We start from the raw sequence: 25688 nt of genomic DNA, 5'->3' as shown, positions 1-25688 counted from the left end.
CATCCCATAGAATAATACGGATTACTCCACATCCCTAGGCAGGAATTAATCACCTACCTAATGATTTTGTGTTTGATCCCATACTGCTCATCTGAATTTCTTCCCGATCAGGTTTCTTATCTACAGGGAGTCAGAAAGTTATCCAGGTCAAAAACCAGCTCTTCAAAGTCTAAACTCATAAAAATTGCTCTCTTGTCTGTCCTCCCTTCCCCCTCCCTCCCATCCAATTTTTACTAAGCACCCACCACAAGTGCCAGGCTCTAGACAAAGCCCTCATGGGACTTAAAGAGATCCCTTTCCTACAGACTCTTAAAATAAGAAACGATTCACTCTAAGCCAGCAGGTTTCAAATTATTTGGTCTCAGGGCCCCTTTATATTCTTAGAAGTTATGAGGATCCAAAGAATGTTCACTGGTATAGATTACATGTATTAATAGCTACAGTGCTTTTAAATATATATTTCATTTAAAATGTATTTTAAATATGTTTTCATTAAAAAAACCAATAAACTTATTCCGTTAACATAAATAATACTTTTAATTTTTGTAAAAAAAGCATTGTTTTACATTTTTGCACATATTTAAAGTTTGGTTTAAGAGAAGATAGCTAGGGCTTCCCTGGTGGCGCAGTGGTTGAGAGTCCGCCTGCCGACGCAGGGGATGCGGGTTCGTGCCCCGGTCCAGGAAGATCCCACGTGCTGCGGAGCGGCTAGGCCCGTGAGCCACGGCTGCTGAGCCTGCACGTCCGGAGCCTGTGCTCCGCAACGAGAGAGGCCACAACAGTGAAGAGGTCCGCGTACCGCAAAAAAAAAAAAAAAAAGAGAGAGAGAGAGAAGATAGCTAGACTCCCATATCTGCCTCTGTATTCAATCCGTTGCGATGTTATTTTGGATGAACATAAATGACTCACTCTGCTGTACAGCAGAAACTGACACAGCATTGTAAATCAACTATACTCCAAAAAAAAAGGATAAAAATGATTTAAAATGTTTTTTTCTTACAAGTAAAAAAAAAAAAATCAAACTGATTCTTATTTAGTAGCATCACAGTGGATAGTGTACCAAATTGTTCAAGATGGCTTTATAAAATGTACACACTGGGCTTCCCTGGTGGCACAGTGGTTGGGAGTCCGCCTGCCGATGCAGGGGACACGGGTTCGTGCCCCGGTCTGGGAGGATCCCACATGCCGCAGAGCGGCTGGGCTCGTGAGCCATGGCCGCTGGGCCTGCGCGTCCGGAGCCTGTGCTCCGCAACGGGAGAGGCCACAGCAGTGAGAGGCCCGCGTACCGCAAAAAAAAAAAAAAAAAAAAAAAAAAAAAAAATGTACACACTTATTAAAAAAAATAAAAAGCATTGTTTTACATTTTTGCACATCTTTAAAGAGAAGATCTAGATTCCCGTATCTGCCTCTGTATTCAATCCATTGTGATGTTATTTTGGATGAATTATATAAAGAAAATCCAGCATCACACAGATAAGAAGTTGGAAAAGGGAGGAGAACTTTATTAGCCTTTTCAGATAATTGTGGATATTCTTTGATAGTATACTAATACTCAACAAGTAGAGTTTCTTTAAGGTTAGTGCAATAAGGAATCTGATTCCAAACTAATGCTCTCTTCATAGCCTGTTAAATTAATATCTATTGGTCTGTCTTACACTTTGAATGGATCAGTGATTTTGAATGGATACATGATTTTGAAAATCATGCACTGGTCACTGGAAAGTACTAGTTCACAGAGTTATGCAGATTTTCTAAACGTTAACACATTTCATGATATAATATCAAAAAAATCACATTCATTAACATCGCCACTGATTTCATTTAAAAGTATATTAACTATTGGGATGTTACCAGGCTCACAGTGACAGATACAAGTCTTCCAAAATTAAGATTTTCGGGCTTCCCTGGTGGTGCAGTGGTTGAGAATCTGCCTGCCAATGCAGGCGACACGGGTTCAAGCCCTGGTCTGGGAAGATCCCACATGCTGCAGAGCAACTAGGCCCGTGAGCCACAACTACTGAGCCTGCGCGGCTGGAGCCTGTGCTCCGCAACAAGGGTGGCCGCAATAGTGAGAGGCCCGCACACCGTGATGAAGAGTGGCCTCTGCTTGCCGCAACTAGAGAAAGCCCTCGCACAGAAACGAAGACCCAACACAGCCAAAAATAAATAAATAAACAAATAAATTTTTAAAATAAATAAATAAATAATAAAAATAAAATTTTCACTTGAAAATTCAGGCAAGTACTGTCAGTTATTTTTCCTCAAACTGACAAGCTCACTGCATTCATTTTCAAGAAAATGTCTGCTATTTTTTTAAGTAAAAATAGTATTCCAAAAAAAAAAAAAGTGGTTAGTGTACCTAGTAACTCCAACAATAGCACAAGTGCTTTTCCTCAAGATAACCATCATGTTTTGGTATGCTGCAGGGTGCTTTATGAGTACCCCCTATATCATCAACACAGGATATTAAAAAGCTGTGTACTCAAGAGCAGAAACAATAAAAGTAATATTGTTACAGTTCCATCAAGTACATTCTTAAGTGAAATTGGCTCCTTTTCCCCCCCTACCCTCCCGAAACTGGCCCTTCTTATAACTGCAAGTACGTGGCAACGAAGACTACAACAACTAGTTTGGTTTGGTGTCATTGCCCTGGTTTACACTCAGCCTCCAGCAACAAAGCACCACCGCTGCTTCTGCACCATCAGCACCAATGTCAACAGATTTGGTGATCCTCAGACAACATTGTAAGAACCCTGACTGAGGCAAAACCCAAGTGTCATTAAGATAATAAGGGTTATAATAAGCACTTAATATATGATTTGTCTTTTGAAGAAAAATGTATTTGCTCACATGGCAGTGTTTAAAAGATATAGAATAGGAGTTGTTATCTCTGGATAACAGAAATAAGTGACTTTTTTTGTTGTCATTTTTCTGGTTTGTCTGTATTTTCTAATTTTTCAACAGTAAACACATACTACTTGGTATTATATGAAAATTTAAAAGGGAAAAATAATCATTTTGCAATATACAGATCTTCCTCGGACTTACAATGGGGTTACATCCTGATAAACCTATCATAAGTTGAAAATTTAAGTTGAAAATGCATTTTAATACACCTAACCCACCAATCATAACTTAGCCCAGCCTACCTTAAACGTGCTCACAATACTTACATCAGCCTACAGTTGGACAAAATCATCTAACACAAAGCCTACTTTATAATAAAGTGTTGAATATCTCATAATATAATGTATTGAATACTGTACTAAAAGTGAAAAACAGAATAGTTGTAAGTGTATCGGCTGTCCACCCTCATGACTGCATGGCTAACTGGGAGCTGCAGCCGGTGCCGCTGCTGCCCAGTGTGAGACACTGTCCCACCACGTTATCGCTAGCCAGGGAAAAGAGCAAAACTCAGAATTAGAAATACAGTTTCTACTGAATGCACATCACTTTTGCACCACCACAAAGTCGAAAAATTATAAGCCAAACCATCAGGAACTATCTATATACATATGTCAAATCATTATGTTGTACATCTTAAATTTATACAATGTTATATGCCAAGTATATCTTAAATAGAGAAAACAGAGTAGGGTTCACTCCCTGGTCATTTTAAGTCCACAAGCAAAGATGGGGGAATCACACGCAGGATAACTGCCTGTCTTATTTTCTAATACTCAGGTCTACCAGCTTCTGGGTTATAATCCTGAGGTGAAGTATTACTCTTCTACCACCAAAAGACAATCTCATTCAGAAATAAATATATATCCTATTTCATTAGATGGTAAGCCATCTAATGAAAGAATAGCAGAAGAATAGCAGAAGTGGAATAAAAGCAGAGGGGTACGTCCCCTGGTTACTGTACCTGATTTCTGGTTCCGGTCAATGAGAGGGAGAGTGCTATCATCATATGAATGACTGCTCTGGCTTCGAGAAGCATTGTTTAGATTCACCTGGAGGCAAACAAAACACAATAATGTCACAGAGTACTGAATTCACCCTTATCTTATTCCTTAATGGGCTCAGATTTTTAGTTCCTTGTTCCTGAATACAATTCTTACCAAAAGGTAACTCGGTAAGGGTTAAATAAACACCTATATAGTGAAACAAAACTAGGATATTAGGCTTCTATTTGTGTTCTGAACAGATTACAAAGGTATCAAACACTCACGCTATCAAGGAGATACAGTCTCAGAAAATGACAGTTCAGAAGATGGCAAACGTCTTCAAAGGGCTAAGGCAGATTCGGAGAAAAGTCAAAAAGGCCAACATCCTTCATTACCACTGGCATTTACACTATGCTGTGACACAGAGGAAGACCAGAGCTATTGCAGCAGCCAATGAACTACAGGCACCATTTTGGGGGAAAAGTTAATAAATGATTTCTTTACACACAGAGACTTGAGGCAAAAGTAGACTCAGGGGAAGTTCCCTGGTGGCCTAGTGGTTAGGATTCAGCGTTTTCACTGTGGAGGCCCAGGTTCAATCCCTGGTTGGGGAACCATCCCACATGCCGCCAAAATACAAAAGAAAAAAGCCAAAAAAGTAGGCTCAGTGTGACAGTGAAATAGAAGAACCAAAGCAAAAAGCATTACCTGAGACCAAGGGGAAAAAAAGGTGAAAGTCTCAGTCCCGAGAGTTATTCTACCTGAAAGTCTGACTTCTTCCATCCTTCTTTTTCCAGTGGCTTCCGCAGTTCCTTATATCCCCAGATTGTCTGTAATACAAGCGCTGCTGCTCGAACTTCTTTTTCTGAGCGGTTCCTTTTGAGGAAATTAACACCAGATGGAATACGGATGTAAGACGAGGGAAGAAGCTGAAAACTTGTACTCTCTAATATAATGTAACGTAAGAATATAAATCCCCAAACGGGCAAGATCAAGTATTCACCAAGTCCCATATTTTAACTCAAACAGTGACACAAAGAAATGTTTGATGTGAGAGTCTTATCAATTTATGGATCAACATTAAGACAGAAAAAAGAGCAATACCTCTTCATACTTTCCATGTAAATAAGGGAAAATAACCTTAAAAAGCAAAAGGGGAAAGCCCCTTCCCAGCAACCCCTCTCTCATATGCAAATTTTTCCAGTTGTAATTTTTAAGTGTTAATCTCACCCTGATTTGTTGATCAAAACCAGCTTCTCAATACCCTGTGTTTCTCGAAGCTTTTTGGCAGCCTCCAAGTTCTCAGCAATAACTTCATTGATGGTATTCAAAACAGAGACCACAGTGTCCTCAGAGAAATTCTGGGAAGAGCTCTGTTGCCCTCCTGGCAGATTCTTTACCAAGTTAGGAATAGCATGTTTACCTATAGCGGTAAGACAGGAGGAATGTGTGCAGGGAGAACAAGCTGAGTCAGATTATTGGGAGCCTAACACTACACTTAATCGCACTGCTCATATCAAGCATAGATACCATCCATATGAATCAACTTCATTCTGCCGTAGCATTATCATTTCAAAAGAGCAAAGGACCTGGAATAGCCATGGATATATTGTCCTTCCTATTCTTTTATTTATTCTCTCTTTCAGTCACATTAAAGCAATCTGAATACTTTATATCAAATATGCTACACAGTCCACTCAGATAGTCTAATGAAAATAGTACACTGAATACTATACTACTGAATATTCTACTACTATTATAGTTTAATAGAACAGTCATTGTGAATTAAAAAAAAAAAAAAAAAAACTGGGCTCTGTCACTTATGAGCTATATTAACTCTGGACAAATTACTTAACTTCCCTGACCCTCAGTTTCCTTATTCTAATAAAATTTTTTTTTAATTTTAAAAAAAGGACCCTTGTAAAGTGGTGACGTTTAAATGAGAATATACAGACATGCTTAACAATCCTGAGTAACAAAGTACATGCTCAATAGATAGATATTATTATTCTATTTTTGAAGAGTCAGCACCTCTTGTCTTTCCAAGAACCATTGAACTATAACCTTCTCCAACCCCCAGATTCACAAACTACGGAGGACTAGGATTCTCCCTCAGCCCTTTCAACAAATAAATTATTTAGCACCTGCTGGATTAAAGGTGCTGTACTAGATGCGAAGGTAACGGTTAACATCCAGCTTCTCACCAATTAATTCTTTGTTGCGAGCATCCACAGCCAGATTTCTCAGTGCTCCAGAGGCAGCTTTCACGACCCGCTCATGTTCATTGGTCAGGAGGTCAGCAATGGCAGAAAGAGCCTTCTCTTGACGCAGAGCTGAGCGGATATATCGACCATACTACAGGTAGCACATGGAAAGAAGGAGAACAGATTACAAATGGTAGCAAACTAGTTAGCTAAGTCCTCCCCTCTCCAAATCCATTTTGTAAAAGGTACTCACCGTCCAGCGCCCAGCACACAAGTTCTGGATGGCCCCGGCTGAGGCTTCTAGGATGGCAGGATTCTTGCTCTCCTTGAGGAGTGAGATGTATATCCGAACCACCTCTGGCTGAAATAGAAGTTCATAGCCTGCACAAGAAAGGACAAGAAAGCAGAGGATGCTTATCAGTACCTACAAACCAGGCTCTGGCTGGCTGAACTCCAGTGTTCGTACTCTGGATTAATGGGTTTATGCTCCTATACCAGTAGACTCTCTAAACCCTCCCACCCACCCAACAGCAAACTCAAGAGATCTGACTACTACCTCTGATGTAGTCAGATGTAGCCTTAAGAAGGTAGCCTTAAGAATACATCAACCATGGCAAGAGCAAAACAGGTATCAACTCATGCAACTCCTGTCTCTCCCTCCTCCCAGCCTCTTCTCTCCCACAGTTTACTTTGACCTTGCTTGGCACGCAAGGGATTCATTTACTCACCGATAGCACTCAGAGTTAAAGATTCCTCATCTCAAATGAATTATTTCTCACTTAACTGAGTCATTCTGCCCACCTGAACTATGATTAAGTGAAAGGGGCTCAAATTTAATAACATCTGAATTTTTATACCCACGGAGAGCTGTGAATTTTGGACTCAGCATATTGATGACTATAAAGATCCAAACTGTGACAAAGAGACTTCTTATAACAAGTAAAGTTTGAGTCCCAAGAACTAGTGGCTACTTAGGGTACTTAAGTTTCTGGTCTAGACTACCATCAGGTCCTTATCCTCAAGTAATCTGAAGAGTTGCCATAACAACAAGTCCTTTGAAAGTTACTGTTATTAGTTTCCAAATACTTTTGTCATCACTTCAAATCCTTAAGTCAGAGAAGACAGAACGGTGAACGTACTGTATAGCCTACTGTTAGGCTGCCAAACACCTATCTGTGGACGATGTTTATGAGATCTATGGAGCCTGAGAAGAAAAAGGTAACTCACCTCGAGCAGGACTAGTTCTTTTAGGGAAATCCACTGTATCATTTGTTGGATCCTCTGTGGGTTTTTTCCCTTTGGAAATTAAAAAAAGGGGGAAGGGGAAAAAAGTTTAAGAAAGGGAAGAGTGCACCCAGTATATTTTTTTATTCTTCAGTCAAAATCTTTGGATCAGAGATGCATCAAGAGGGGCATAAAACAAGAAAACAGACAAACAAACAAAAAACCAGGATCCCCAGCTTGTCCCAGATACAAGAACAGAAAACAGGCAGCATATGGGTAAGATAAGGATAACCACTACTGCTGCTGCTGTCCTGAGTTCTGATAACTGGGGCTGCTGTCCAGAAATAGCATGCCATGAGCCATTAGCTCAGAAGAGCTAAACTTGTTTCAGTGGCCATCCTCAACTGAATTTTCCTACATGCATCCACAGGGAAGGGTTAGGCAAAGAAATACCAGGGAAGCTAAAACCAAAACATGCAAATTAGAAGTAGGTAAGCGCCTTAAAAGATTCCACTCACCTCTGGAGAACCACTCATCTTCCAGTGCATCACCCAAGGTGGAAAGTAGAGAAGAGAAATGAAGGAAGAAAAATGCGGCAGAGAGATGTCAACAGGATCATGGGAAAATAAGCAGGAAAGCAGAGAGGAAAAGAAAAACACAGGAAACACAAAGGAGGAATGGGGGAGAAGGCCCCAGATTAGTTGAGTTCTCGGCCTTCACTGCCCAATTACTGATACCAATACCACCACCACCACCACCACCACCACCACCATCACCACCATGAAGCACACGACACAGGGGAAGCAGCAGCAGAGCAAAAAGACATCCTTGACTAGGCTGATTCCTGTACTGCTCAGCAAGTATTTTGTACCTAAAGCTAAAAGTGTTCCTTCCTCTCCCCATCCTTACATTAAAGAGCAAGGAACAAGGAACCAAGACTCACCTTTGCCCTTCTTGGCCCCAAAGCAACTGGCAGCATGTGGCCCAGTACTGTTGGCAACATTGGGAGGTGCCTCTTGGTAACGTTCTGCTTGTGGGATTTCTCGGTGAACTTGATACGACAAGTTCCGAAGGAGGCAAACACAGTTCTCCACAAGCTTGGGATCACAAAATACAAGGTTCAATGAGAGAAGAGAACGACTATAGTGATTTCCTAGCAAGTACAGGTTTCCGTGATTCACGTATTAAAATACTGATCCCCAAAAGCACAGTCCAATTCGTCACCTCTCACAATACCTCAAGTGCCTACGCTTCTCAAAATTCTTGTAGCCCCAGGCTAACAGAAGGTTTCTGCTACCACTTGGTGTGTTAACACAAAACTCAGGCTCACTCTGACTTTTTTCCGAATTAGAAAAAAATGCAAGTATGGCTAAACAGCTTTAAAATATATAGGTGAAGGAAATTCTAAAGAAAACAGTTTTCGTCTATGGTGAACGCCCACTTTAAGGAGCAGGGGCTGGTATAGGTATCGAATGTTATTTGAAAGCCTGAGATGACAGGTCTGCACTATGGGTACCTCATGGTTGTTGTGAATGGAATTCTCACCCATTAACCTACCTTGCTGTCCGAATCTTTCTGTCCAATCTCAGCCTGAACAATGAAAATGAGAGCATCCACCAAACCATCACATTCCCGAAGTTTCCGGCGAGCTTCACTCCTCTCCGAGCTGACATTCCTGAGGGAAAAAGGAGAGGCTTCAAGATGACTAAAATCTAGAAACCCTCTCTTAATATCCTTAACATCTACAGGCCTCCTTAATATCTTTTCTTTTCACTGTAACAAATAACGAGTACCTATTATAAGGAAGGCACTGGAGTTGACAGAAAGTTGAATAAAACAGTTCCTGCTTTCAGGACATTTATAACCAGGCCAGGGAGGGGGGGTGTATAAATAAAGTATACCAACAACAATAATTTGAGACAGAACAGATACTTCTTGTAGGGAAGTACAAGTGAAGAATACGGGCAGAGCACTTAGGGGTATATCCCGAAGAGAGAAAGAATACACTGCACAGTTACAGGGTATTAGAAGAAGAAATCAGGAAAACTTACACGAAATAAAAGCACTTGAGTTTAGCTTCAAAAGGTAAATAAGCAGAGAAAAGGCACTGCAGACAGAGGAAGAGCTCTTCCTCACTCTATCCTTCTAGCAGTTTGTACTCGATTTGTTGCGTTTATCGCAGCCTGACTTGAAATACAAATAACTGAGGGCAAGAACACAGGTACACACAAGCCTAGGACTAGGCGACTGCCTTACGTGCAGTAGGTATTGAACAAATATTTACCAAATTATAGGAACAAAGTCAAAGAGGCACAGAAGTGAGGAAGATATGCGGTTTACTTGCCGTTCCCCACATAAGGCGTATATGGTATGCAAGGGGGTAGTGACAAAGGGAGGAAAACAGGTTGAAGTCATAGTACGCAATACAAATAGGAATGGAGGCTGAATGACAGGCTAAGGAGTTTAAACTTTTTTTAAAAGCAATTTAAGCTAGTCTTCAAAAATTCAATCTTCGTACTCTCGGAACCCTTCTGTTACCTAAGGCAGCCAGCTGTGTTGGTGAGCACAGACTCCCACTCAATATGGCGCGGCTTACAATCTTCATTAGGTTCCCGCTCCCAGCCAGAATGCGGGATGATCACTTCATCTGTCAAGGCATGCAGTGCATGGTCCACAATCTCCATTTTGATCGAGTCATGGGATGAGAGATTCCACAGGGTTCCTGGCAGAGACAACTCATCAGATAGCTCTCCAGCACCCAAGACGGTATGTTTGAAGAATGCCAAAGAGAATCCCCTATTCCAACATTTCTCAGTCTTCCCCAATGACCAAATACCTTGTAATGATATTCAAGCTTTAGTCTGTGACCCACAATAATATGTTGTACATTATGGCTCAATACAAACACACATACCATGAGGTAAGGTTTCACAAAACAATACTTATTATAAGCCATACCCTCTAGGCTATCTACAACCACTTCTCAATCCCAGCACCACCGACATTTTGGGCCAGATAATTCTTTGTTGTGGGGAGCTGTCCTGCCCGACATTAAATGTTTAGTGTATGTCCAGCGTTTACTCTTTTTTTTTTTTGAGGTACGCGGGCCTCTCACTGCTGTGGCGTCTCCCGTTGCGGAGCACAGGCTCCGGACGCGCAGGCTCAGCGGCCATGGCTCACGGGCCCAGCCGCTCCGCGGCATGTGGGATCTTCCCAGACCGGGGCACGAACCCGTGTCCCCTGCATCGGCAGGCGGACTCTCAACCACTGCGCCACCAGGGAAGCCCGACTCATTTGATGTTAAGAGCACTCCCTCCCAACCTCCCCAAGTTATGACAACCAGAAATACCGCCAGACATTGCAAATGTCCTCTGGGGGGCAAGATCACCCCCAGTTGAGAACTAATGATCTATGCTATTTCTTTTTCTTCCTTTCTTTCTCTTGGAACGGTGATTGTGATCCACAAAGTTGTGTTCAATACACACTAATGGAGTATGACCCACAATCTGAAAAACCACTCTTCTAAAGCAAGGACCACAAGCACAAATGCCTATACATGCCAGGCAGGTGAGTCAGGACAAGCAGATATTTGAAAGAAATTACAAGAATATGGGTTAAGTGCCAACTGACACTCAGCTTCAATTCTGGGGAGACAACTTCCTAGGTGGTGGCAGTTGGTCAGAGACAACATGTTGGAAATTATTGCGAACTGCAGAGCACATGCCCCAGTCAGCTCAGACCAACTACTGCCAGGCAGCAAAACAGATCCATGGCTACCCGTTCCTGCACGTTTAAAATAGGAGGCAAGAATGTGGAATTTTAAGTGAAATCTTCTGCATTTAAAACATTAGCAAACGATGCTTTAAAATTTGGAAAACCTTGCATGATCCAAATCCGTGCGATGGATTTGACCCAAAGGCCACAACCTTTAATCAAAAGTCAAAGGACTAGAAATCCTTCTAGCTCTCAGTGTCTCTAAGGGATAAGAGTGACCCTAACCTAGCAGTTTCCCTTGGGCCTAGAACTCACCAGTAATAACTTCAGTGAGGTCCATATCACGAGCCTTTCGGAGTAATCGCACAAGGGCAGGAACACCATCACAGTTTTTTATAGCAATCTTGTTATCCTGGTCTCGCCCAAAAGAGATATTCTTGAGAGCTCCACAGGCTCCAAGGTGCACTTCTTTTCTGGGGTGGTCTAACAACCCCACCAGTACTGGGATACCCTTGAGCTTCCGAACGTCAGTCTTCACCTTGTCATTGCGGTAGCACAAGTGTTGCAGGTATGCAGCTGCATTGGACTTGACAGCGTCCAAACGGAACCCTAGCATGGCTACCACCTCTGGCAGCTCTGGCTGTCTCCAGTTTGGGGCTGGAGGCCCTCCCTTGCGCAGGCTATCCAAGCTTGCTAAACTTCCCCGTTCGTGCTGGGCCAGAGGAGCCCAATAGTACTGGTCTGATGGCACCTCCTCACCGATCATGTCTTCATAGCTCCTGCAGTGTTGGAAGAACCAAAAGGAAAAAAGGAACACATTAAGCTGTTAAGGCTGGTTTCTTGGAGGGCTCCCGTTACCCCTCATCTTCAAGGAATGAGTAACCCCAGCTCTAGTACACGAGATCTCATCTCTCCTTCGCATACAAAAGATACCGATCAATGTTTCTTAATGAGATCAGACAAGAATCTTAACTGTATCTGCAATTAGATTAAAACTGCCCTTTCTTTCTGCGAATTTTACTAGCTTGGAGGAGCAACAAGCATTCCGACAGTTAATCACAAAAAAAGAACCAAATCCTGACTGCTTAGCGTTTGAATGGTACCGGACACCTATTAAACTTCTCCAGATAGAGACTGAAATAAACCTTCAGACAGCAGAGTTAATGAAACCACCTGACTTGGTACCACAGACATTAGCGAGCAATGTCTGAGAACAGCTCTCATAAGGCCTTAGGCGAAAGGGAAAATAAGGCATTTACACACAGGAAAGAGTTGGTGGAATAAGACCCTTAAACACATTTCACATTTAAGTCTCTCCTTACCCTATTTTGGAAATTATTAAAAAAGAGATGAGAGAGTAACAGCAGTAAAGGATGTGTTAATACCTCATGTGAGGACTTGGCTTTGGTATTGATGAGGTGTAAGCTTGAACATTAGTTTTTTGGTTTTGTTTTGTTTTGTTTTGTTTTTGCAGTATGCGGGCCTCTCACTGTTGTGGCCTCTCCCGTTGCGGAGCACAGGCTCCGGACGCGCAGGCTCAGCGGCCATGGCTCACGGGCTCAGCCGCGCCACGGCATGTGGGATCTTTCCGGACCGGGGCACGAACCCGTGTCCCCTGCATTGGCAGGCGGACTCTCAACCACTGCGCCACCAGGGAAGCCCTTGAACATTAGTTTGCACTAGTTCATCCCAAGGTCATCTCTGCTACTCAACAAATGTGTTTGAGACATAATTTCTAGTCTCCAATTTCTAAAGACAATACTTCCAGTTCTGTCAAAATTGACACTACTGACCACCACACTACTGATACCCGGTCACTATGAACAGGAATAGACAGAGCAATTGAAGGTAAAGAAGAACATCTAACCAGAGATGTCGCGTCCTATGTCAGTACTGCCAACAACCACTAGAGGGGGAGTCTGTCACACTATTATTTATTCATAACCACCAGGAAGGAAGAGACCCATTATCAGTGAGCTCATCTCACTCTGTGGCTCCCACAGGAGAGAGGAGAATCCATTGTGTGGAACTCTCCAAATAAGCCCGGCGTTTGTCCCGCAAAACCACGCCCACTGTCACCAAACCCTCAAGGTTATTAGCCTGAGCAGAGGGCCTGCCTCATAGCTGTCAACATCAACCACTCAAAAGTGATTTAAATGGACAAAGCAGTTAGTAAAAAAAAATCACTACTTTTTAATATCAGTGAAACAAAATAAGCAGGTTATATAGCTGAGTTTTAAAAGTAGGCAACTAAACAGCATATTAAGTAAGATTCCATTTCAGTAGGGAAAAAGTAAAATCAGAGTGTGTTTACATGTATAAGAAAAAGAACTCAAAGGAAAAGCATCAAAATGTTAACAGTAGTTCTTTATCAATGGATGGTGTGCTTATCTAGTTTTGTAGTGATGATGTTTTTACCTTTATTATTATTTTAATATAAGCAATTACAAAACAATTACCATAAGGAAGATTCAGGTCACTCAAGTTATTTTTACGGGTGGATCATGACATTCTTTCCTTTGTCTTACAAATAACAAAGCTGTGCCCAGAAAGATTAAATGACTTGCTTAAGGCTACATAGCTAGTGGCAAAGGCACAACTAGAACGAAGGTCTTCTGGTTCAGTGCTTTTTCTACAAATCCTTCTGCCTTACTGTTCTCATTTGACCTTGTATTACTCTCCTAGCCCCAGAACAGGAAGCAGCAAATGTTCTTGCTAGTCAAGCAGGTTTCCAAGTCCAGTGTCACCCTGGAATAAACCCAAGAACCAAGCCCAAACCCTCTTTCTTTATGTCAATTGCCATAGCAAGGGACAACAGAGAATGACCTGGCCACCAGCAACCACCTAGATCCAATCCCTCTACTAATGAGGAAGTCAGAAAAAGCAGACTTGTCAACAAAGAGAAGAAGCCAACACCCTAGGCAGACTCCTTTGGTGATAGCTGTTATCTACCACTGCTCCAAGTTGCACCAACTAAGGCCTGATGTGCCCCCTCACCCCCACCCCAGGAATAAAAGATGAGTCACATGGGAGTTGGATTTGCTGTCCAAGACACCTGAGAGGTGAGTGACTCAGGCTTAGATAATGAGGCCTCTACCCCTGGGCCCAGCCCAGTCTACTGTTCACCAAAGCTACCTAATATGAGTAAAATGTGCACCAAGGCATTTGTTTTAGAAAGTCATGACCTCATACAGAAATTCAGCAACAGCTGTTAGGATATCCTTACCATTAAGACATCCATAAATCTTCTCCCTTAATTCTTATCATTTCTCTTTGCCTGGAAAACACAGTCTCCGATTTATTCTAAAGCAGGATTGGCAGCCCATGGGCCAAACCTGTTTTTTGTACAGTCCCAAAACTTAACTAAGAATGGTTTTTATATTTTTAAAAGGTTGTAAAAAGAAGAACAACGGCCTACAACAAAAACGATATACTGTTTGCAAAGTCTAAATTAGTTTTGTTTGGTCCTTTACAGAAAAGGTTTGCCAACTCGCGTTCTAAAGCATTTTTTCAAGGCAAACGATCTACCAGTCCAAACATCAATTATTACCTTTTTCACATCACCAAAGAATCCCCAGGGATAAACAGTAAAGTCAGAATTAGTGACCTTTCAGAGTGTCAATAATGTACCACCCTCTAAGGAAGCCACCCCCATTTCACTTTACAATCAAATGTAAGAACCTAAGCACAAAGTGTCAGGGTTTTTGTGAGATCAAGGTTTGTTTTTACTTGAGATTTAAACCGTCACAGCGAAGGTTCTTATATACGCCCTTAACTATCTATTCTGGCCTAAAACCCTCAACCTTGTTCTATTTTTTTGGTTTTTTTGCGGTACGCGGGCCTCTCACTGTTGTGGCCTCTCCCGTCGCGGAGCACAGGCTCCGGACGCGCGGGCTCAGCGGCCATGGCTCACGGGCCCAGCCGCTCCGCGGCATGTGGGATCTTCCCGGACCGGGGGCACAAACCCGTGTCCCCTGCATCGGCAGGCGGACTCTCAACCACTGCGCCACCAGGGAAGCCCTCAACCTTGTTCTTAACACCAAACCAGAAGCTGAAGAAATTCACAAGAACAAATATTCCATAGCCTCAGACACCAGGCTCCAAAAGGGGGTCAAATCTTAGGCAGAAAATATAGAAACCCTTGGCACAGAAACAAAGGCTGCTCTTCAGAACACAGACCAATAACCATCACAAGTTGTTTTCTATGATTAGAATATATGATTTCTACGACGAAAAAGAGACAAAAAAGCACGTCAATACTTAGTAAAATCAGAAAAGGGAAGAAAAGGATGGTCTTCCACCAAAACAGGCAGAGGAGGGGGCCACAACTACCTCTGATCCCAAAAAGCACTTAGACGGAGAAGGAAGAGCTACCCCTTTTTGCTGTCTTTGAAAGACCCTTTTCTTCCCTTTTTCTTGCCTACCTGAGGCGTCGCCGAGGGTCAGAGGGTGTCCCAGTCCGACGGCCAGTGCCATAATCAGACATCATGCCGTAATCCACGTCATCGTAGCCCATGCTACGCTGGTCGTCCTCGAGCCCATAAGGCTCTGGATGAAAACGATGCAGATCCACGCTGCTCCCACCTACCCGAACCTGTGGCTGGGGCCCATAGACATCCTGTCTACTGGGTGCCCGGTAACCTTCCATGCTGGGCCTATACCGCTCCTCAATGCGGGTCACCCGGGACAGGCTGCCATAGTTGTCACTGCTACTTGGATAACCATCTTCATAGTGGCGGCTATATCCATCAGGAGGGTAGTGGAAGTTCCTGGGAAGGGTAGCAGTGCCTGCTTGCCCCACATAGGGGCCAGGTCCCCCATTGCCATTCTTGCGGAAGTCACGACCCAGAGTCTGGATATAGTTGTTCGAAACTGATGAGGCATCTACAGGCAGCCCATCTGGTCCCATAGGGACTGGCTGGACTGTCCGTGTGGTCACAGTCTTCACTACTTTCTTGACCTTCAAGTAAAGAAAGAGAAAAGAAAAATTAATGAAGTGAACAAATTAAGCTTAAATTCTAGACCACTCTAAGAAAAGAAACGAACCTCTACCCCCAGCTCGCTTTACCTAGAAACGCCATGCAATCTACCATCTACCCTTCCCTCCATCTTATAGGAATTCTCCAGGCAGGAAAATGGCGCTGGCAGTTAACTATGCCTCCAAGGGAAGCTACTGCAGACTCTTCCTCATTCCATTAGATTTTCCCATATCTCTTCTATCTTCTCTGTCTACCCAGAGATCACTTTCTTTATGCCTTTACCACAGATCAGTGGCTCCTCATCCACCCTAATTAAGTGCTTAGCCCCTCCCCTTAATAAAGACCATAGGAAGAACTCCTCCATCATCCCAGACCTTATACAAGTCTTAGCTTACTGTGGTCTCTGTGCGCCGAGTGGTTCCATCATCCGAGGTCTCCACAGAGACAACAGACATGGCTCCCTCAGGGTCCTCCTCCGTGTAGGTCTCCACAATCTGCCCTGGCTCCTGCATCCTGGGGATGGTGCTATACAAAAGGTGACTGTGATCCTACATGGAAAAGAGAAAAAAGAAAGAGCTATTATTAAGCCATATATACTAACAATCCATCCCAATGAGAGGCACTGCCTGCCTCCCTAAAGACACTGCATCTTCTATGGGCCCCAGGATTTTTAGAGGGGTGCCTGTCCCCACTTTTGAATTTGTACAAAAGGGCAGAAGATATAATTTCCCAGTTCTAGTCATTTAACAAACAGGAACCGAGTTAACTATAGCTACATCAACACCCAAGTGACAGAGACAGCAAATATAACTTCCCAGTTCTAGTCATCTAAGTGAATATGAACTGTGTTGAACTGCAGCTACATCTACATCTGAGGGATCCTTCAAAAAAAAAAGTTCACCCAATAAGAACTTTTAAGATGGACCAGAAAACCCCAGTAAGAGCTATCTTCTGAATAGCTCTATGCTATTCTTCAGATATGCCTAAGGCTCAAGATCAGCCAGATTTTAGGCATGGTTTTCTGCAAAGTAGAACCATGCCCATTCTAGAAAAGGGATGCAGTAATTGAGAGATCAAATACTGGATCAATGGCCATTACAATTAATTCCAAAATAAAACTACATTTATACTTTGAAACTCCATTTTTTAATTTTCCTAAATGAAAGAAACTAATTAATGGGAGCTTACAATGTGCCAGGCACTTTAGAAGACACCAATATGCTCTTAAGCTGAGGAAGTAAGAAAGGTATGAATAAGCAACCCAGACCTTGAGCCAAAAGAATTACCTGGGGTCCGTTGAGTTTTAGATCTGAAAATTTCTGTCGCTCAAGGTCAACATCGCCCACAAACCGGCCGTTCTGAAACATAGCCCACAAGAAGACAATTCATTTTGTGGCCTTCTTTTGCTCTATCAAACACAAATGATCTTTTTTCCAAACAGGAAAAGGCCTTTCAAGAAGACATTTGTGGCCTGGAGTCCTTCTGTCAGTACAGATAAAAGCAGCACATCACTCCTTAGACTGAACACCTCAAAACTGGAACCGGGCCTAGAACTCTGGCAGACTGGGTCTCTGGAACATAGGAACGTAAGCTCAATGAGGGCAGAGGTTTATTGTGTGTTTTGTTTTTGGTCAGTTTTGTTCACTGTCTCCCTAGTGCCTTGATCAGTGCCTGGCACATAACAGGTACTCAAAAACTATTTTCTGAATAAATAGCAGAGACTCAGATAAGTTCCCCACGAAATCTTTTTGGAAAGCCATAAGAACATAAGGAAACTTGGAAAGCCTAGGTTGGGGGGTTTCCAAAGCCTTCTTTATTGTTTCATGCATCTTCATGCTCTACAACCACTGGAAACTCCCAGACCAGGCAGCTTTTTAAAGAAAGAGGCAAGAAATATGAGTTTCTCTTTCCAAGTAGAAAGAAAACAAGTATCTCAACTCCCCTCAAGCAGATGTCTCAGCATCTTCAGCACCAATTATTAGAGCCACAGAACGCGTTCAAAAATGTCATTCTTACGCTGCTCTGTCTTAAACAGCAGGAAATAATCTAATAACATTATACTACGTAAAAATACATTTGACTACTCCCCTTCAAAAAGAATACAGTGAGATTCAGCCACCTTGGGAGACTCTTCCCCCACCCTACTCCCATTACATAGGGAGCGTAATGCTGTAGGGAAAGGAAGTTAAACATTACTTTCAGGAAGAAGGAAGGGTGTGGTTTCATTGCTGAGCAGAAGTTAAAAATAAAAGAGAAAGAGAGAGAGAGAGAATCCATGTACTAAATCCTGGAATTCCCCACCACCTCCAAGGCTGAGCAATCCTGCTCTCCTTCTCAATACATACCCCTCCCTCAACCCTAACCCTTTATTCTTGTTCCTATAAAAATCCTAGGAACACTGCAAACACACTGCTTCCAAATTCCTGATCATCCCCAGTTGGAATTATATCCTCTCACTCAACACGCTCCTTAGCATGAGGGACCTTCTCCATCTTAAAAAATAAATAAGTAATCAATGAAAGGACTTATTGGAGCATGAGCACTGTTCTTAGTTCCCATCAGAGCTCTCTTAAAATGAAGTCTATCAGGCAATGCCTACTACACACACACACACACACACACACACACACACACACAAAACCTCAGACAGATTACATCACAGCGAAGTCAGACTACAGAAACCATAGGAAACACAAGATACTTCTCATTTCTAACACCAACTCTCCCAAGTCACATCAGAGTCAGCCAACCCAGAGACCACTGGCTCCTGTGGTTATCTGGGTTAAACAGCAGCATGATGCTCCCTCTCCAACTCTAACCAAAAGAATTAACAATGACCCCTTCCTCCAAGAAGTGATTTGCACAGCCAACAAAAAGAGTATGGAGCAGGAATACACAATTTATGAACACTGCCACACCTTCTGAGCAAACTGTTCTCTGAGGGAGAATACAAGATGCCCACCTTCCCCAACCACTAAGCAGGCATTTAATTTCCTGAATTTCTGATATGGGGGTGGGGGTGGGGGGAACACACAAGGAAAAAAACAAGTAACCTGAGTACAGCTTCAAATTATATGATCTGCCATTACTAGAACTGCATCCCAACCCAGAAACCCCACTCCAGCAAACAAGAAGTCAGATGGATGCTTCTAGAGATAAGTCCACCCAACTCAGCACAGCAGCAATATTCCCTATCCCTTCATCAGTATTTATCACCCCTGTAAAGGTTATCATGAGGCATGGGCACTGGACAGCCCATAACCACGAGGAGAGTAGTTTCCCAACAAGGATCATAGTCTCTCTATGACCATGCCAAAGTCCTACCTGCAGGTCTGATGGAGAGAGGGGTTACCTGATGCCGGCGGGTGAGGGTGCCGTTGGCCATGAGCGGGTTGGCATCTTGTGGTGAGACCCGGACGCGTTCCAGTTGCGCCGAGACGTGGCGCCGTTCCTCCTCCAGCGCCCGGGTCAGCTTCTCAAACTGGGCCTCTTGTTCCTTCACAGAGGCCAAGATGCTGGCGGTCGACTCCACCTCTGAGTCGTCCATGAAGGTAAGGGGCAGAGCCGCCGCAGGGCAGGGTAAAAAGGGAAGGTGGGTCACAGGGGGAGGAGGAAGGAGGGAGAAGGCCCCCCTCACTTCACACTACCGGGAAAAGGTAAGAGAGAGGAGAGAAAGAAAAGGTCACAGGTCAGAGAAGACAGATGAATTATTAATCCCAGAGCCAAAGATGCCCTCTCGTGGTTTTACTGCAGCACAGAAAGAGAGCCACCACCAAGCCTGGACCCACCACCAGTGTCTGTTCAAGCAGGATCCTTTGCCCATTACCCTCTTTAACACCCCACAAGAAATAACTATTGAAAGGAAAAGTGCAACTAGATCCAAGGGAGAATGTGCCTAAGGGCTGTAGTCATGACATGAGTTTAAAATTAGGTTATTCTCCCCTGGAAACCTTTGCTGGCATCAACTCAATGAAAGATGTAACTCCACAGTATAGACAAGCACACACTCTCCTGCAGGGGCAAGCCACCTCTGAGATACGGGGGCAGTACAGATCTTACTTAACCTCTCCCAAATCTGAACACTGAAATTGCTGGAGTGGTGGCAAAATATACTAAATGGATATGCTAAATTAAAACGCTGATAAGAAATGGATGCAGTAAAAAAAAAGTCCCACCATCAAAGGCAGGAAATAAAACTAAGGCCCTCAAGTTGAATACATTTATAAAGGGACTTTTCTACTTTTAAAAACTATACTACAATATTGACGGCAGAATGTGTGCCTTGGCTAACAGAGGCAAGAAAGCAACAGAATAAAAAAGTCTATGTGTAAAAAGGCAACATTTTCAGTGACCTTCACACCTCTTTGTGGAGTAGGAAAAGGAGCATTATATTAAATTATAAAGTTACCCCTTGAAGTAGTTCGTATTCTAACCTTCAATTAATAGCTGGAACTTCCCACAGCTCTGTTATCCTGCAGAAAGCTCTAAACAGGCTACATTTTTACCTCTTTACATATTCCAACTAAGGGTAAATATCCAAGTATCTAGAGGGTTTATGTGTACCACACTTCCACAGTAAACGATATTCAGAAGCGAAGAGTTCCCCATACCCTATTACATAAACTGCAAGCTGGCTAGTAAGTGGAGGGGCATTGTAGTCATACTGTTGGACTTGGTAGGGTTTCTCTCTTATAAGTTGGCTATAAGAGACTTTCTGGTCAGTCCAAGATATACCATGTTGAAAGGCAGGTTTTAGAATAAACCCTCTCCCCTACTCCCCACCCTCTCCTCAACCCCTCCAGAAAAAAGGCACTTAAATTTTTATTATTCTTAATAAACATATTTACATACACACCTGTTAAGAGAAGGTCGTAACTGATTGGTTTAACAGAGAACAGCCCAGTCTAGATTCAAAATATCATGGGAGGAGCATCCCAGCCACCACAGCAAGGAGGAAGCAGGAAGAAGAGAGCTGTAGAAATATTTGGAGGGAAAATGGGAATGAGAGGAAAATAAAATATACCTAATACATTAAAAAAAAAAAAAAAAAAGGAGCAGCAAGGGCAGGTGTTGGGGAAAAAACAATCTGGGAATGGAAGGGAGTAATGTAAAATACGACTTGGAGTTGCCTAATGTGACAAATGCCCTTCGGACTTTGCTCTGTTTTCAAATACTTGGACCTTGGTTGTAGTTTTCATTAAAACCTGGATTCTACTGCCATGTCAGAGTTCCTCCACGTGTACTTCTGTAGAGAACCAGGAGCAGGCCATAATATGGATATATATTCACTTACCCCCTGTTCCCAGCAACCAAATTGGGAGGGAAAAAAAAAACTGCTGTTGGAATGCCCTTCCCCCTCCTTCCCACCCCTAAGGCAGAAAGCTCAAAGCCCAGTCCCAGCATGCCCACAAAGATACTGAGAAACCAATGCAGTAGTCGTCGTGGGGAAGACATGTGGGGACTAGCCTAGGCTAAGCCTTCTGCTTCAGTTCCCTTTCCCACGCTCCCCAGAGCCCTACCAAGCACAGTCGCTTGGGCCTGTTTGCTTTAGAGTATACGCAGTATTCAGCAGGCAAGAGTGCCCAGAGGAACTGATAAATAGGTGCCCAATAAACTCCTTAATTAATTCTCCATCACAGAGACTCCTTCCAGTGGATCTAGATCTCCTTCCAGTGGATCTAAATCCAAGAATGTGGCAGTCTTTTTTCCAAAGTCCTCCTACCCAGGCTCTGGGCTCCCGCAGTCACTTATCAACTCCTGTTCTTCCTTTAGGTCCAAAGCCCACTGTCACTCGCTCAATTCCCACCCTACGTTCCAACAGGTCACTCAAAGGTCTTTAGTAAGTAGCCTTATTTTTTCTTTTTGAATATTGCTCCCTTTTCACCTCTATTACTTCATTTGCACTTGCCCTCATCTGCTATGTACAATGACCTATGAACCTTCCACACTAAGAGGACCCGGAGCTGGGGAGATTCTTCCAGTTCTGGGTTTCAACAGGGTCTGTCTGAACTGTAGTTAGCACTCTGGCAGTCTCTGCCCTGTAATCTTTGCTAATAAAAGCCCAAACTACCACTACTATCAGGCATACAGTGCCAACGCTCCCTGTTGCACAGAGAAACTGTCACCCTTCCATAAAATTGCCACTTTCTGCCCCCACAACTTTAGCTAATACAATACAGGGAGTTAGGAAGGGTAGTAGGGCCTCTATCCAGGGCTCTTGGTCGGGAAGCAATATCTGGAAAAACATCAGCTTCTCCCATCTTCGTGGCTTTAAAAGCTGACCACCTGGCTCTAATTTGGAGAAGAAGGCAGAAAAGTCAAGAAAAAGAAGATCAGATTCCTAGGACTAACAGCATGGGGGAAGTTTTCTGCCTGAAAGATGGCAGAAGCAGAGCTCTGTAGGACAGAACTGGACTCAGAAGACAGGTCCCAGTCCTGGCTCTGCCACGAGCCAACAACGGCAGTAAGTCACTGCCACGTTCTCATCTCTAAGAAGCCAATACCACCGGCCCCGTCTAACTCAGAGTTGCTGTAAGGATCGGCTGAGAATTTAATGCTATACAAATGTGACGTATTAAGTTGTTTCAAGAGTTAGTTTCTATCTTCCAATTACATTACTTAATAGTAATGCCTCAGCCCAAAACTATTCGGTGAACTAGTAGACGAAATTAACTGGATCAGGTGCATAACTAGGTTCTAACGAGAGGAGGAGGCTGGTTTCCCTACTCCAACACTATTTACCAGGAGGTCCCACCTAGACCAGTGTTTCTGGGACATAGGGTGCTTCTCTAAGTGCCTGGCAGTTATCACAGAACTACACATCTGCTATAATGAGCTCTCGATTCCCTGTATGAGGCCTCAGCAGTTTATTACTAAGGAGAAAGGGAAGGTGAAAAGAACTAGCAATTACTGAATGTTTTACATTTATTATCCTGGCAATCCTTACAGCAACTCTAAGGAAGTTTTACTGCAAATGAGAAAACAGGCTATAGGTGTAGAAATTACCCAAGGTCTCAGTTAATAGCAAATTTTGAACTTAAGTCCAATATAAAATGGACAGTCCAGCACCTCTCTCCGACAACTCTTAAGAGCTTTCTACCCAAACATCACAGGAAAAAGGGAAAAGAAAAAGTTTCCATTTATCTATAGGTTGAAGGGTTATCCATAATGTCTACAAATAAGAAATAGGTGGGAGAAAAGAAGTAAATGGGAGGAAAAAGAAAGCATATGTGGGGGAAGAGAACGAAGCAGTTGGGCAAGATATACAGTACACCACCTCACAACTCAGAGACTTGAGAGTCTTCTCCGTGCCAAACATACACATCATAAGAAAATTATACTATAGACCAGAATCTGCAAACCATTAACTGATTTTGGCAGTTAGAATCAGGAAACCCTTAAGACTACAGGCCAACATCTTTACAGGTTGGCCACTTATTATTTTCAATGGATTACACTTGTTCTCACTTAAAAAAAGTTCATCGGGAATTCCCTGGTGGTCCAGTGGTTAGGACTTGGGGCTTTCACTGTCGTGGTCCCAGGTTCAATCCCTGGTCAGGGAACCAAGATCCTGGAAGCCGAGCTGCACAGCCAAAAAATTAAAAAAATTAAAAAAAGATCATCAAGGAATTGCCAAGGTGAGGGAGAGGAGCAAAGTGAACAAGTGAACCTTGCAATTCCCCTAACACTAGATTTTCTCAGAGTAACTGGTTTTACTCTTTTTTCAAAAAAATAAATTTATTTTATTTATTTTTTATTTTTGGCTGCATTTGGGTCTTTGTTGCTATGTGCAGGCTTTCTCTAGTTGCAGTGAGCAGGGGCTACTCTTTGCTGCGGTGCGCGGGCTTCTCGTTGCGGTGGCTTCTCCTGTTGCAGAGCACGGGCTCTAGGCGCATGGGCTTCAGTAGTTGCAGCGTGCGGGCTTCAGTAGTTGTGGCACGAGGGCTAGGTAGCTGTGGCTCACAGGCTCTAGAGCGCAGGCTCAGTAGTTGTGGCACATGGGCTTAGGTGCTCCACGGCATGTGGGATCTTCCCAGACCAGGGATCAAACCTGTGTCCCCTGCATTGGCAGGCGGATTCTTAACCACTGTGCCACCAGAGAAGCCCTGGTTTTACTCTAAACAAGCCATAGGTCCTATAGACCTATGAGTCTACAACAAGGCTCCCACGTTCAAGCAATGACAACAGTAAATATTCAATCTCTTCTGTAAGAATTCTGAACCAGAAGAAGCTGAATTAAATCAAATACCCAGAAAGACCAAACAGTTTGACAATGCCAACCAGGTAAAAGGGGAAAAGAAGAAAGTCACTTGCCAATAGCACAATCCCCACAATGACTTGTTCTACTGTAAACTGGCCATAGAAATATAATTTGAAATTATAATTTTTAGAGGTTAAGAACATAAACTTTGGATTGCGTTCAAGTCCCAGCTCCATTGCTTCTTAGCTATATGACTTTGGGCAAATCTCTCTAATCCTCAGGTTTCTTTTCTGTAAAATGGGGAAAATAAAATACATAGGGTGGTTGTGAGGATTGAACGAGACAATCCATGGAAAGTACTTAGAAAATGTCTTGACGCACAGAAAGCTACTGCTACCAATACAATACTATAACAAACAGTTAACACAAGAGACTAGAGTTTTGGTCGTGTTGTTAGGGCTTTCGAATAAACCACACATCTCCACATGTTCCCCTCTCCCACTTACTGTAGCTCTGTAAACTACAGGAATCCTTCACACTCTTAAAGGGAAAAAAAAAAAAAAAAAAAAATTAAACTCCAGGCCAGGGGTCAAAAGACCGGGAGTTCAAGTCCTGGCTCTGCCAAAAACAAATTGTGAGACCTTGGAGAAGTTATAAATAACCCCCGTAAGTTTTACTTTTTATTACTTTTCAGAGTTTAGCTTTAATGGGCTAATATATGTAAAACTATAGGCTGGGTAACTCTGAACTTCTCTCCCAACTCCATGCACTTCAGATAAGTATATCCAAAGAGATGACCAGAATCAGGCATATAAGCCTCTGCGGAAAGCAGAAAAATTATTTGTCTTCAGATGGAGAACTCTAAACCCCGTGAAATAGTCTTTGGGTTCTTAGGAAAGAAGTGTTATCTTCTGTAGAGCCAGGTCCAAATGCAGCCCTCTTCCCTTCTTTCTATTTCTTCATTATGAAATCAAAACCAATGTCATAAAGTTATCCCTTCCCTCTAAATGCAATGATAAGCAAAATTCCTCTTCTACATCACCCTAGGGATTTCAAACTGTTTTTTTAAAAAGCACACTGAGCCTTCTCTTAAAGAATACCAATCAATAAAATATAGCACCTGTAACACTACAGAACTGTATTACATAACATTCAAACCCAAAAAGGTAGGTCTTCCAAACACAGAAAAGGCATTTGTTTGCCTTAACTGGCATTTGCCCCAAGTTCAAAGCAATTAATGCTGTTCAACCACACACGGAGAAAAGTGGCACGTTATTTTTAAATCAAAAGGAATGTATTTTGTCAATAGTTTTTCTATGGCTTCTTATCAGAGTGCTTTACCAAAGTCCAAAGTCTTAGTACTCCACCCACCACTTGATGTTCCACCATCCAAAGCTTAGAACAATTCAAAGCTCAGTCAGAACAATTCTCATATTTCTCCCTGCTGGAAAAACTCACTCCCACACTAACCCCAAGT

The 25688-nt window shown here is 42.9% G+C and overlaps 1 protein-coding gene across 7 annotated transcripts in view; it reads right to left on the bottom strand.

Moving 5' to 3' along the window:
- The window catches only part of CTNND1 (catenin delta 1), a 47972-nt gene that overhangs the window by 3770 nt on the left and 18514 nt on the right, over positions 1 to 25688 (bottom strand). For 4 of the 7 annotated variants that reach the window (XM_081238658.1, XM_081238657.1, XM_081238656.1 and 1 more), the window contains 17 exons: positions 20867 to 20983; positions 19364 to 19654; positions 17298 to 17369; positions 16407 to 16559; positions 15457 to 15992; positions 11348 to 11811; positions 9857 to 10040; positions 8876 to 8993; positions 8262 to 8415; positions 7837 to 7854; positions 7322 to 7390; positions 6348 to 6475; positions 6095 to 6245; positions 5121 to 5313; positions 4652 to 4766; positions 3869 to 3956; positions 58 to 120 (listed from right to left, as the gene is read on the bottom strand). In XM_081238658.1, the coding sequence (XP_081094784.1) occupies positions 58 to 120; positions 3869 to 3956; positions 4652 to 4766; positions 5121 to 5313; positions 6095 to 6245; positions 6348 to 6475; positions 7322 to 7390; positions 7837 to 7854; positions 8262 to 8415; positions 8876 to 8993; positions 9857 to 10040; positions 11348 to 11811; positions 15457 to 15992; positions 16407 to 16559; positions 17298 to 17369; positions 19364 to 19558 (2701 nt within the window). In that variant the 5' untranslated portion in view covers positions 19559 to 19654; positions 20867 to 20983. The remainder of the gene's footprint in view (positions 1 to 57; positions 121 to 3868; positions 3957 to 4651; positions 4767 to 5120; positions 5314 to 6094; positions 6246 to 6347; positions 6476 to 7321; positions 7391 to 7836; positions 7855 to 8261; positions 8416 to 8875; positions 8994 to 9856; positions 10041 to 11347; positions 11812 to 15456; positions 15993 to 16406; positions 16560 to 17297; positions 17370 to 19363; positions 19655 to 20866; positions 20984 to 25688) is intronic. The other 3 variants (XM_081238661.1, XM_081238659.1, XM_081238662.1) reach the window with 3 other exon arrangements.

This window comes from Mesoplodon bidens (genome assembly GCF_964165515.1).
Source record: "Mesoplodon bidens genome assembly, chromosome: 7".
NCBI lineage: Eukaryota > Metazoa > Chordata > Mammalia > Artiodactyla > Ziphiidae > Mesoplodon > Mesoplodon bidens.
This window is presented reverse-complemented; position numbering and strand designations above follow the sequence as displayed.